A 14,412-nucleotide genomic window follows, 5' to 3' on the forward strand; every position below is an offset into this window, starting at 1 on the left:
AGGTAGGACTGAAAGTACCAATCCTCTAAAAATGTGGTTGGCTCAACTGGCAACCAGCCCTGATCCTTAGGCGATTTCCAAACATAATGAAATCTTTATCACTCTCTACATTTATGGAAATTCTAAGGGTTTGGGGAGCTATAAGCCAGGAACTGTGAAGACCAAATATATATACTTTGGTCATCTGAACGATCACATACATAAATCACAGTATCACAGTTCTCAACAAGGTTTCTGCCTACACCATCTGTCCTTTCCAGTTTACTAAACACTATGAAGAGAAAACATCTTTCCAGAAGCTCTAACCATCTCCTGAGAACATCTGCTTTCCTTTTGCCAGATGTTGCACTGAAAAATTGTTCTTCCACTTACCCATTCCATGTTTCATCAAGAATAAAAGAGTCCCCGGGGCGCCTGGGTGGCGCAGTCGGTTAAGCGTCCGACTTCAGCCAGGTCACGATCTCGCGGTCCGTGAGTTCGAGCCCCGCGTCAGGCTCTGGGCTGATGGCTCGGAGCCTGGAGCCTGTTTCTGATTCTGTGTCTCCCTCTCTCTCTGCCCCTCCCCCGTTCATGCTCTGTCTCTCTCTGTCCCAAAAATAAATAAAAAAAAAACGTTGGAAAAAAAAAAAATGTAAAAAAAAAAAAAAAAAGAATAAGAGAGTCCCCAAAAAAGTACATAAGACCTTAGAAGCTGAAACGTACCCCTGATTTGGATGTATAAGATCCATGTCCTCTGCCGTGCTGCCTAGCACTTCTTTAAATCGTCATATTCTCTCAGAACTACTTTAAATCGTCATATTCTCTCCTTGCATTCGTTCTCTCACCCTGTAGGTTATATTATCTCCACTTTACAGATGGGAAAACTGAGGCTCAAATAGGAACTAGTAAGTAAAGAAGCTGAGATAAAACTCAAAACTGTTCAACTCTAAAGTCAGACAGTGCGTATACTACTCCATATAAAACTGTTGTAGTAATTAGAAAAACAACATCTTATGTTTAACAGGGAAATCAAATCCATTTGTTAATTTTGATTTTCCCTTACATTTCTATTAGTATCTTGCATACAATTTACACAAAATATTGGTTGAATTAACAGGTAAGTTCACCATCCATAGTACCATCTCTCCCTATCCTAACATCTAGCCTCAAACCCCAGCTCTGGATAAATGTTTCCATGCTTCCGTTTCCTGAGGTGGGATTTACAAAACATGCCTCCCAGAATTTTTTGAGAATTAAATGAGAAAACAAATCTATATAACAGCACCTAGGACAGTGCCTGCCAGATAGATTCAGTGGCATTATATCTATACTGGGGTAGGCTCCCTTTTTCACACAGCCATTCCCTTTACAAAACCTACAATTCAAATCTCTGCCATTTTAGGGAAACAGAACTCTTATCATTCCAAGGATATAGAAATAAGGGCCAAGGCTCAAGTTTCTTTTGATGCTTTTTTCTATTTGTGTTACTCCCTACAGCCAACTGGAGGTTTCGATATAATTCCAGCCCCAATACTGATCTGCAAGGATATACTTTGTTCTACAGATCATTAACAATATCTACTATTTAATGAGTACTCGATAATAGTTTATATATAGTTCCTAATGCCTCCATTGTAGGGCTACTACCAATATCCCTATTATATAGGTGATAGGATTAAGTCTTAGTTTAACAAAGTTGTTGAATATGACAGCCCTGAAGTAAAAAACCAGGATTTAAATGTAGTTTTCTGGTCTCAAACCAATACCATACCATTATGCCAAATCATGGTTTATTTTAGAACAACCACAACCTATTTACTTGACCTAAACTTCCCCATAGATGTTTCCAGTAGGGAAACTGTCCTGTTGCTGTGATAACTGTTTATGGAATTTAGTGTTCGTGTTCAGTCCTTATACAATGGTGTCTCATCAGTGGCATTAGGATCCGACTTGAACATTCTTCCAGACAGAGACAGTAAAAGAATGATTCAAATGCTTTTCATTTGCAGCATGTGCTCCCAAATGAACATGCTGCTTCTATCCTTAAGAACTGAAATACAGTTGACCCTCGAACAACACAGGTTTGTACCATACAGGTCCATTTATACGTGGATGTTTTTCAGTAAATACAGTACAGTACGGTAAATGTATTTTCTCTTCCTTATGATTTTCTTAACATTTTCTTTTCTCTAGGTTATCTTACTGTAAGAATACAATATTCTGGAATACAGAACATTATACTGTATACAGTATATATATGTATACATGTATATGTGTCAATTAACTTTATGTTATCATTTATATGAAGTCACTCAACTTTATGTTATCATTGAGGCTCCTGGTCAACAGTAGGCTATTACTAACTAAGCTTTGGAGGAATCAAAAGTTATACATGGATTTTTGACTACATGTGGGGTCAGAAACCCTAATCCCTGCATTTTTCAAGGGTCAGTCCTGTTTACTATGACAAAGTCCTAGACTTCCAAGATCAATTTCTTTGCCTCAGCATACAAACGCAGCTTTGAAAATTCATTCATATTCTATCCAGGAGACCAGGATTTCTATGCCAATTCTTTTTGAAACATAGTGTTTATGTAGCATGATCGTGTGTGTGTGTGTGTGTGTGTGTGTGTGTGTGTGTGTGTGTGTGTGTGTAGGGGAAAGGGTGGTAGTGGAGGTGGTTAATGTATAAATCCAGAAATCCAGAAATCCAGCAAATGTATTAAATGTTTTCAAGCTCTTTTCCCGTTAATTTTCTAAAAAGCGAATCATGTCAGAAGGTATAACTCAAACCTGTCATTATATTCCCAAATATAACTTAGGTTATATTTAGTGCAAAAATAACTTAGGTTTCTACAAATATTTTTGAGCCTTTTAATATACATTACAAATATTTTAGACCAATCACATTTTGTTGTGTGTAACTTATTTACAAAACAAAAAATATATTACAATAACATGAATGAAACAGTGAATCTGATCAACAAGCTTTGTCACAACCAGATATTTAAAAGGAATGCAAAAATCTGTTGGTCTGCATATGTTAAGAGTTTTGAGATAAATAGGGGTCCAGAATTATAATGTATCTGGAAAAGAGATGAGGGAAATCCCAAATTTATTAAGTTAGGTAAGATTCTTTCTCATTGCTAATTACATAATGTTTAATGATGTTTTAAACTGTGAATATTGATGAATTATCCAAACATGATACAAAGCTAATAGAGTTCTATCATTTCAAAATGTACGTGACATTCACATAATATCCTTTTAATTATTATCATTATATACTGTAGTTCACACAATATCTACAAATGTGAATGAGAAAAAAAAAACCAGGTCACAGCAACATGTCTCACATTCCAATTTTAAATAAGACAAGCACATACTGGTTCAAACATTATTTCATAATACGTTAATATAACACCTAGTTTGTTATGGTTACCTTGATGGTTTACAGCTGTATATTTAAAAGGAGAATATTTTCTGTGAGTTTCACATTGTCAGTAAAGGGTAAAATAAATAATAAATATTTATAACAAAAAAAAAAGGAAAGGGAGGAAGAGAAAGAAAGCAAGCAAGCAAGAAAAAAAGAGAGAGAGATTTCTATACAGAACATGAAGTATTTTTGACATGCTGCTTTTCTGGTACAGTTTGCCACAAGAAAATTAAAATAGGAACAAAAAATGATTGTCTTTTAAAAACAACTTTTGAAAGCTTTTCACCATATTGAGCATGAACCTTTTAAGATTAGCATGGAAATCTTTTTGCCCATCTGCTTTGCATATATATACTATGCACATCATGGATGTGCACACCAAAAGAGATCCCCCTCAAGTCACGGGATGGCAACTGCTGATCCCTCAAAATGAGGAACAGCCAAAACACTGAAGTGCAACCCAACCAGTGTGAAGTCTGCAAAGGTTTCATTCTTACTTTGCTTTCACAGATGTCCCTGCATGAATGTTGTTCCTGTAGACCCCCGACTACTTTTAAAACACTAACCCCCACTGTAATAATCCAAGGGATCCAGTGTCAACAGGTGGGGAGGAGAACATGGTCCCTCCAAGCAAATCCTGACCAGCCATCTGACTCGGTCCGGTCCGAAGGTGAGCACAGCTCTCCCACTCCAACTGCACCTGTCTTGTCACTGGTGTTGTGTTGTTTTCTACTCTCTTACCACAACCACTCACAAAACTAGAGGACAGGGACTCCTTACTAGACACTGGTCCTGATACGTTGTGGTGTGCCAAACTGCTTCACAACCTGTTTCCAGCTAAAAATATTTTCTTGGCTAAGCAAAAGGAAGAGCATGAAGCCTTATGACAAAATGATAAGTTTCTTCCAAATCATGTTTAGAGTTGAAGTTACGTCCTTAAGACATTTTCTTTAAGCAACTACAGTTTTCTAGGGAGAGGAAGGTAGCAGCCCAACTTTCTGACCAGGAACAAATATTTCTCTCTCCACAGAGTCCCTGTTTTCTTCAGTCAGCATTTGCACTAATTTTTAGCTTATCCAGGGTTGGCAATCACTGGATTGTAATACAATCACTTCCCACAATTTACATTGTCCTCTTGACCCAAAGACGTATACAGTATTATGCTAAAGACCATTGTAAATTTCCACAAAAATAAAATACTTGGTGGTTGTGTTCCTAAAGTCAATGTAAAGCCATGGCTTTAATGACATCTTTCCAAGAAAATCTAAAAACCATTAGTTAAAATCCACCATGTACTTCTATTATCATAGCTTTTGCTCATTAATCCTATTCTCAGACAATGAGATGGGTGTTATGCCTTTGGTGGCCTCTGGTTTCCATTTCCCCACAAAATGCTGAGTCTGCCCCCCAAAGGGCAGGCTGGAATGTAGGAACTCCACAAGGTCCTCTCACTAAAAGTTCCTTCCCTGCTCTGGACCTTTTATGGTGGGGACTTGAGGAAATAAACATCCACATTCCTTATCAATGAGTAATTAATTCACGAGTAATTTAACAGTTTAGTACTGGATACATGTTACTGGAGTTTTTGGTTCACCTGTGAAAACTTCAGAACTGTGACACACACTAAGCATTAGCACAGGTCTGCAGCAGAAATGGAAAAGCTCAAAAACTAATACAAGGGCTTTTGACCTTGGTTTTCAAACTCAGACCAGGCATCATTGAGCTCCATAAAAATCATCTTTGCATATTGTTCATAGGGTTGCCCAGTAGCCTGTAGAAAAAAGAAAAAAGAACAGCAAAACACATTAGATACTACAGACTGAAATTTTATTTGTATTAAAATTTTCACTGCTAATATGTGGGCTCTAAGTAATTGAAATGTTTTTCTATTAGGCCATTTCTTATTTTATAGCTCACTCTATGTGATCCTAATTATTATAACCTCCCCAAAACTCTCTCCCCTTAGAAATCCACATATGGTGGCTCAGTCTGTTAAGCGTCTGACTCTTGATTTCAGCTCAGGTCATGACCTCATCGTTCGTGAGATCAAGCTCTGCATTGAGCTCTATGCTGACAGTGTGGAGCTTGCTGGGGATTCGCTCTCTCTCTCCCTCTCTGCCACTCCCTTGCTCGTGTGTGTGCATTCTCTCTCTCTCTCTCTCTCTCTCTCTCTCTCTCTCTCTCTCAAAAATAAATAAATAAAGTTTATTTAAAAACTGGAAAAAAAAACTAGTCAGTGATAAATCATATACCTAGGGAAAGCCCTCCCATTCCGTTATTGTAATATATAGTTTAATTTCTTCTCTTGCTTCATAAAGTATAACTATTTGTTTAAATACTTGATGTTAGCCCATGGACTTTATCATTTAAATGGCCTAATAACCAGAAAATTGAGAGTATAATGTTTTAATACATGGTCATAAGCTAATGAAATAAGGAGCAGAGAAGTGCTCTTCCAGGGCAGATCATACTCACTTTATCTGGGTGCACCACCAGGACAGCCTTCCTGTATACCTTTTTCACCTGCTCAGGTGTTACCAGGTCAGCCATGCCAACTGGTTTCCACTTGGTCTCCCCAGCCCACAACACAGTGTGCATCGTGGACAGAAGTGCTCTGATATTTCTCTCTTTACCTTCAATCCATTCCAGAATCTGTAAACGCAGAGGGAATTAGGAAATAGAAAGGTTTTCAAGTCCCTAAGGTCTCCACTTAGTCTCTGGAAATGGCTTCTGCCCCAACAACATTAACCACATGGGGCACTGTGCATGCTCCAAGCTGTTTTCTCTACCTAGGATAATTTTTCACCTCCTACCTTGGCTTTCCTGTTAACCCTTCATCATCCTTTAAAAGCCTGCTCAGGAATTTCATACCATTTGCCTTTGAGAGCTTGAATCCCTTCCTCTCTACCCCACCCCAGAGTTAATCTCACTCCTAAAGCATGAACTCCATGGGGGCACAGACCATGTCCATTTTGGTCTCTGCTATCTGCCTCTGTCTAGTATAGTATCTGGCACACACACACTAAATAAATATCCCGGGGCAGGGGGGGAATTTCTCTGTGCTAATCCCTTAAACATGTTTCTATCTTAATATGTGCTATATTTTATCATAATCACCCGTGTGTGTGTTTTTCCTTGCCATTAGGCAGAGCTGTTTGAGAAGAGGTACTGTTTCTTACCAAGACTATAACTCAGGAGACAAATAACATGACTGCTTCAAAATACAGCTTTAAAAGAAAACTCGAAAACTGTTAAATGAATTAATCCAAGTAGTAATATGAATGTTCACAGTTTGAGTCTTCTCAGGTTGCACAAATGAGGTGATTAAGTTGAAGGGTTTATAAGAACACACCAGCATTTAGCACATAGTAGGAGCTCAGTGTGTACGTTGGTGAATGAATGGTTTAGCCAAGGTTAATAATGCCTACTCTCCCAAGCAACTAAATACCATGTACCAACTAAACAACCGAGCATCATTTAAAAGACATAAACTATTTTCTTCCATAGAAAAAACTGTCAGAGTTTGCCTAGTGAACAAATGTTGTCAAGATGGAGCACAGAGCTTTGGAAGAAATAGAGTCTCGGTAGTGTTACATGAAGCAAAAAGTAAATGCAAACCAAGGATCCTATATTGTATTCAAAAGAGAATCTAAGAATCTATGTATCCTTCACAAATGTTCAAATCTGTCTGGAAATATGTTACATTTTTTCAAAATGTGTAAGATGGACTGGCTGTGCTAGTCCTGGTTTTGGAAACCCTTTAATGCGGTAACAGATTAGAGCCCCATCTCCCAGTTCATTCTGGCATCAGCATACTTAGTACTTTGTCACATAGGAATTCAACCTCTCCGTCTGTCACGAACATTCCAATTCTCTTGATCTTTACAAAAACTCTTCCACTACCTCACATAATACATCCACATAATGAAACCACTCTTTTCTTTCCAAGCTAAACTGGGAGTAGCTGGTTGGCAAATCTTTTTTAATGGGGAAATATTCTTTTTTCCGCAAATCCAATCTTAACCTAGACTTCTAGAATCAAAACAGATAAAAGTAGAACTGCTCTGGCTGAAAGTGGATGGAGGGAAGCAGTGAGGAAGCTGGGAACCAGGAACACTGAAGGCTCCATACCCATAGCCTTGTCACAGGACTTTTTCACACAGAATAATCACCCTGGGGCAGGAGCTCACACACCTTTAATTTCTCAGGATCCATTTCCTTAGCCATTTCTTCCTTTCTCATCTCAGCTATTGTTCGAGGCCCCTTTTTGTCTTTGTGTGCATTGAAACCTTGACCAGAAAGTAGGTCTTCAAAGTCAGCTGCTTTTTGTTTCCCTTCTGCAATATAAGTTTTAAAAAGAAATCATTATAGTCTCTACTCTTAAACATAAAATCATATCACCTCATAATACTTAAGAGTCTTCAAGGTGCTTTCACATATATTAATCTTCTTATACTTAACCCAATGAGTAGGGTATGAGACTGTCATGCCCATTTGGCAGATGAGGAAAATGAGGCTTGAAGAACCTCAGAGATTTTTCCAGAATCATATGCCATATCCACAGCAAAGCTAGAACTCAAGGCTGGATTGTTACAGTAAATCCAACTCCATAACACCATTTCCACCATATCATCTTTTTATAGCTGAAAATACTCATGATGCACCCCCACCCCACCCACCCCAGTTATACAACTAGTTAGTATCAGTGATGGGACTAACACTGGGTTTTGGTACTTGAAGTCCACGGATGCCACCACTTTCCTGACCATGCCCAGTTCTACCCACTGACAGCTCTAGCCCATCATACCGCTCTTTTCCTCCAAGTCTGGCTGTGGCCTCACAGTCTTTCTCAATGTTTGGAGAGGCAGCCTAGCTTGATGGCAAAGAGCAAAGTCTCTATAGCTGGACTCCCCAGGCTTGAATTACAAGCCTGGACTCCCCAGGCTTGAATTACACTTATCAGCAGTGGGACCTTGGGGCAAGTTACTTATTATCCTCCGGCCTCAATTTCCTCATCTGTAAAACAGGGATGGTGTTAACAATACTACTTACCTCACAGGGTTGTTGTAAGAATTGAGAAGTTAACATTTTCAGGAGTTTAGAATAGTGCCTGGTTATTTAAATGTTTATTAAATTAAAACAAAACAGAACCGAAGCACAGCAGTCCATGCTTGTCAATGCCCATCAACCAAAGTTGACATCTGGATTGAAAGCCATTTGCCATCTCTATACCGTAAGACGTTCTGGACACACACCCACACATGCACACACTAAATCCAAGTGCTCTGAGATGAGGGAACCTGCCTGTCTTGTTCACTTCCATAATTCCCAAAGTTTTCTACACTTAAGATGCTACATAAATATCTGCCGACTGCTGACAATTACCCTACATCTACTCAAAATAAAAATAGAGGGGGAGCCACAAGACTCTATGGAACTGTGCAAGCAATACCCATCGTGAACCAAAGAACAAATGTGATGTTACATATTCCCGGCAAAAGAGTCCCTGTCATGTTATTATTTTGAGAAGGTATCTGTGTCGAATCAAGTAGAGTGTGGCAGTTAAGAGGAGGGGTTCTGGAGCTGAATTGCCTGGGTTCAAATCTTGGTTCTGTCACTTACAAGCTGTATGGGTTTAAGAAATTACTTCATTTATCTCTGTCACAGATTCTTCATCTACAACGTGGAGTTGGTTTTGAAGATTATATGAAATAATGCGTGAAACTACTTAGAACAGCACCTGACATACAGCAAGCACTCAACGTTAGCTACAGTTACTAAAAAAAGTAGAATTTCCTTTTCCATGTTCTACAAAGAGAAAGGCCTGTTTCTTCACCACGCCCCTAAAGACTCAGCTCTTGAGTATGACCAAATCAATTGAGATGGGAAATATAACAGGACTTTTGACAAACTCAAATTTAACCATCGCTGCTATGCAAAATACAGTATTTTTTTACTTGTTACCAAGAATCCCATTCAAAAAAAAAAAAAGAAAAAAGAAGAGACTGAATCCTATCCAGAGTACTCTCTAGCCTTAGCTGTTGGCCCATTTTGTGTTCTTTTAACTTTCTTCTCAGAAGAGAGGAAAAAACCATGTAGGAAACCCAGTGATCTGAAACATCTGCCAACCAGAGCATAAGCAAGATAAATGTCCCAAGACATACACCCTCCTCTGATGAGGATCCAAGGGCAAATGTGAACACAGAGCTTACAAGGCTCCCAACCTTTCTCCTCTCCCCCCTCTTCCAAAGGAATAACAGCTTCAAGATCCAGCCGCTCCACCGCTCACATCCATTCAGTATTCGTTTAGTGCTTATTGCACGCCAAGCCCTCAGCTAGGTGCTAATGATCACATGACACCATACCTGCTCTCCATCAGGGGTCAGTGTAGAAAGAGACAGACAAGTGCACTAGCCTAAGTCACAAAATGATGTGATGAGTGTCAAGAGCATGGTAAACCCAGGTGCTTCAAGCACAGAGTGGGAGGGAGGGATCCTATTGTATCTCTACAACGAAAGATGGACTCAGAAAATACTGGAATTGTTTTCTGTCTCCTTCTTCAGGCATACATACAGGTAACATGACAACACAGGCTACCCTATAGTCAGGCTACACGCCATCACCCTTACCCAAATTAGCTGATCCTTTCCCACGTTCATTCTGCCCCCCAGGCACGGCCGAGAAGCTCACATTGTAGTTGGGTCGGTTCTGGGGAGAGGAGTGGGGCATGCTGGGCTGTGGCTTGGACTGTGTCTGCTGCCAGTTGTAGCCACCTCCCTGCTGCCACCCTCCACCCATAGGCTGCGGAGATGCCTTCTGCGGTGAGCTGAGAGGCGCAAATCCTCCACCCAGTCCAGTTGGTGTGGTGGGTTTGCTGGCAAAGGAAGAACTACCTATGGAAACAGAGAGAGAGAGAGAGAGAGAGAGAGAGGAATGCTGTTTTGAGTAACCTCTAGTTCTATGTCCCAAGTTTTTGTTTTCAGTGACTTTAGTGGAAATTACCTTGACTGATGGCACAATTAACCTTCCTAATAATTAAAGGAATTGCAGGCATATATTTCCTTTAATCCCCACTGTGATGTTTCTAGGTGTATATTAATAGCCCCATCTTTTTCTTCAGATATACAAACCGCAGTTCAGAGCAGCTGAGTGATTTTCTCTAAGTCACACAGCCAGCAGTGGCAGAACTGGGACTTGAATCCAAGTCTTGGACTCCAAGCCAGAAAAGCCCTGTCTTTTCCCACACTGCCATGTCTCCTCTCCTTCCCACCTTATAAGCACATTCTATTTCTCACTGGGAAAAAAAAAATAACTACCGAATTGACAAGAAGAGAGAATAAAAGAAAATACATTCATTCATCAAGGTACTACTTAAACTTCAATGATCACGATTAATCATTGTTTGTTGTAAGTACAAACATGGTTAGTGCCCGTGAGTAAACAAAGATGTCTTGAAAATTCACAAGTAGGTTTCAATTTCACACTTCTTGCATTTCATTGCAGGAGTATAAACACAGCCAGCACTATGGCAACTTTGAACTGGGTAAAGGATCTTACTCAAGCTTTAAAAAAATGATTATTAATTTGTGCCAGGAATTTAAGTAGAATTCTGATTCCACAGTCTCCTAACTTTTAAGTACTCACTGCATTCGTGCTGGGCTGTTTCCAAAATACAAAGACCAACAGTGTCTTGTGTTTAAAGAGGTAAAATGAGAAACTGAAATGTGGTGATCTCTAGGAAGACTTTCGTGCACCAAACCCAAAGTAACAGTGATAATAAAATAACTAATATGCATGTACAAAATACTTTTGTGTCTATTACTTCCTTCAGTCTATACAACACTCTTAGGGAGGTAGGTAGTACTACTGACCCCACTCTAAAAATGAGGAAATCCGAAGTTCAGAGAAGTTTCCTGACTTGCTCATGATCTAGTTAACGGAGTTGAGTCTTGACTATAGGCATCCTTCCTCCAAATGTCATGCTCATTTGCTGCACCCATAATCCCTAATTCCTCCCCAAATCTCTGAGCCTGTCACTACAATTTATCCCTTACCATCTCTTCTTTCTAGAGATCTCTCCCTTTACTTTGATCTGGGGCTCCTCCTTCTTTCCCCAGTGGTAATGCTGTATAATGGACCCTGGAACTTGGAGTCAATCTGAGTTTGAGTCTCAGCTTTATCACCCATTCATGCACATACTTATTCATCCATTCGTACATTCACTCATCAGTATTTACAGAGCATCTGTGTGCCATATAAAGTACTGGGCATTGGGAATATGGTCTATGGAGAATCCCTGCTCTTCTGAAGCTCAGTGAAAAAACTTCACCTCCTTGAGTCTCAGTTTCATTTGTAAAACCAGAACTACATCTATGTTACAGGTATACCATAAAGACACAAAGGCTATATGAATATATTTCACAAACCATGAATTAAGCAAATTAAGAGACATTATACATTATAATATAATGCAAGTTCATATGCCCAGAATACACTGAAACATCATAAGGGCTTAATAAATACTTGGTAACAGGAAAAGGTGACGACAGAAGCTCTGAGGCTTGGCATTGCCCCCTGTCAGTGCATAACTTAGCATGAAGCGTCTCTTCATGAGGACCTGGGCCCTCCTGCCAACAGCACATCAACATACACCTTAGGCTGGGTATTCATTCTGCACTGGAATTTCATTTTACAGTCTAAGGATGCTTACTATCTTCCTTCTGATATATATACATTATTTAATTAAATAAATATGGAAACTTCTAAACACTAAAAAAAAAGCTTCCTTATTCCCATTACACTGCCATTTATTCATTCATTTATAAAACACTATCGAACATCCTTCACACGCTAGGCTGCAGACACGGTGGTGAAAAGACAAATGCAGATCCTGTTCTCGAGGGGTGTCAACATTGTAGGACTTTCGGATGCCCACTCTTCCAGAATCTTCTCTTCCCATGTTCAGAAATTTAATTTTTAATACTACCGGAGCAGGGAACTGACAAAAATGCAAAGCAGCTGCTAAACCCAGAGGCCACTGCTATCCTCATTAAAAGCTACAGCAGTTGGTTATCAGCTGTGGTTGGGCATTACCATCACCTGGGGAGCTTTTAAAACTCCCTATATTCAGGCCACCGCCAGACCAATTAGATCAGAATGTCTATGGGAGGAACTAAGGCACTGCTGTATGGAACAGAATTGTTCAATGTGAAAACACCTTTAGGAGAAGGACACTGTCTTTTGTCTTTTCTGAACTGCAGCTATGTAATTTGGAAGTTTGATTTTAATCTTCAAAGCAACTGCCTAGGTGTCAAAAATTCTGGCTTGTAGCCCTGCTTATACACCTGTTCACTGTGTGGCTTTAGGAAACTCACTTAAGTTTCCTAAGTTACGTGACTTGAAACATGCAGGAATTTAGGAAACTAGTTTTCCCAGCGACTGTAAGAATTAATTACATTTCAAAAATGACAAAGAATTCCTGAACTCCTCCCAACAGGTTGGTTGTTGTAGTGACATGGGTGTCGCTATTCTGAAATTTTTGTCGTGTGGCAATTAATGTTGTTGAGATCCAGGGAAATGGAAAATACATATGTGGAAAAGGGCAAGGCAAAGGAGCGCCCTGTGTATTGGATAGGATTATATATGTAGCTATATCCACGCATCTCCTATCTCTATCTAGCTCCTGAAAGGCAGAGCAATGACTCCCACCCCAGTACCAATGAACACACTTAGTGCACAGATCCTGGTTTCCAAATATCATTCTCCACAAAAAGGAATAAGGATTCCTTGGGGAATGACTGATTCTAGGACTGGGGAGAAAACATTTCACAACAAGCCTAGAACATCTTGTGCCGTTAAGAAAGAAAGTTTTCAAAAAATGATGAACTTGAGTGAAAAGAACACAGAATCCAGAAAAAAGGAGGGGATTTCACAAACCAAACCAAATATTAGACATGAACATTAGAGAAAATAATGACAGTAATGAATCAAAAAAGAATCTATTAGGCCATTCTGATGAGAGAGAGAGAAAGAAAAGGAAATTTTTTTTTACAGTGTCAATTAATATATGTAGAAAGAAGGGAAGAATCAGAAAAATCACAATTCTGCAACCATTGTAGTAATAACTGCTTCAGGCAAGAATCATTAATGACTGCTAAAACCAGTAGCTAAATCAGATAGAGAATAGAATATTCTCATATAGGGTAGTCGCAAATTATCTCCTCCAGCTAACTCATCAATTACAAAGGGAAAAAATAATAACATTATGATAAAGAAGCCTGGCAGATACCCTTTTAGGGAAGTGATCAAAGTTAATACCAAACCTAAATTGAGACTTTCTCAACTGGCCTCTATCCTTCAAGGATCAATGTCATAAAAGGCAAAAAAAAAAAAAAAAAAAGGCAAAGGAATGATTCCGGATTAAAGTTGCCTAAAATGACATGATGTCTAAATGCAAGAGGTGATGCTGGATTTTTAAAAGGAACTTCCTATAAAGATCATCTCTTCAGAGAGGCCTTTCCTAACCACCTGATACCTGAAATAACACCCCAGGCCATCTATCACTCACCATCCCTCTCTGCTTTTTTTCTTTTATAGCACTTAGCACAGGGCTTAGGAGTGTGAGCTCCAGACCCAGACATCATGGTGCTGAAAACCCATGACTCGGGAGTGTGACCTAATCGTTTGTGCCCCAGTTTCCTCATCATCTGCAAAATGAGGATAACAGTCTCTACTTCAAAAGATTATTGGGGGGTGGTGCCTGCGTGGCTCAGCTCGTTAAGCATCCAACTCTTGATTTTGGCTCAGGACATGATCTCACAGTTCATGAGTTCGAGCCCCACATCAGGCTTTGTGCTGACAGCATGGAGCCTGCTTGGGATTCTCTCTCTCCCTCTCTCTCTGCCCCTCCCCCTGCCTTGCTCTCATGCATGTGCTTTCTCTCTCTCTCCTCTCTCTCTCAAAATAAACTTAAAACAATTGTTTTAAAGATTATTCAG

At 39.5% G+C, this 14,412-nt stretch overlaps 1 protein-coding gene across 5 annotated transcripts in view; it reads right to left on the reverse strand.

Annotated features, from left to right (window-relative positions):
* Positions 1-2,839: 2,839 nt before the first annotated feature.
* DNAJC6 (DnaJ heat shock protein family (Hsp40) member C6) overlaps positions 2,840-14,412 on the reverse strand; it is a 155,603-nt gene continuing 144,030 nt past the window's right edge. For all 5 annotated transcript variants that reach the window (XM_078451815.2, XM_078451818.2, XM_078451817.2 and 2 more), the window contains 4 exons: positions 10,045-10,308; positions 7,610-7,752; positions 5,891-6,067; positions 2,840-5,186 (listed from right to left, as the gene is read on the reverse strand). In XM_078451815.2, coding sequence (XP_078307941.2) covers positions 5,085-5,186; positions 5,891-6,067; positions 7,610-7,752; positions 10,045-10,308 — 686 coding nt within the window. In that variant the 3' untranslated portion in view covers positions 2,840-5,084. The remainder of the gene's footprint in view (positions 5,187-5,890; positions 6,068-7,609; positions 7,753-10,044; positions 10,309-14,412) is intronic.

This window comes from Panthera onca, chromosome C1 (genome assembly GCF_046562875.1).
Source record: "Panthera onca isolate mPanOnc1 chromosome C1, mPanOnc1 haplotype 2, whole genome shotgun sequence".
NCBI lineage: Eukaryota > Metazoa > Chordata > Mammalia > Carnivora > Felidae > Panthera > Panthera onca.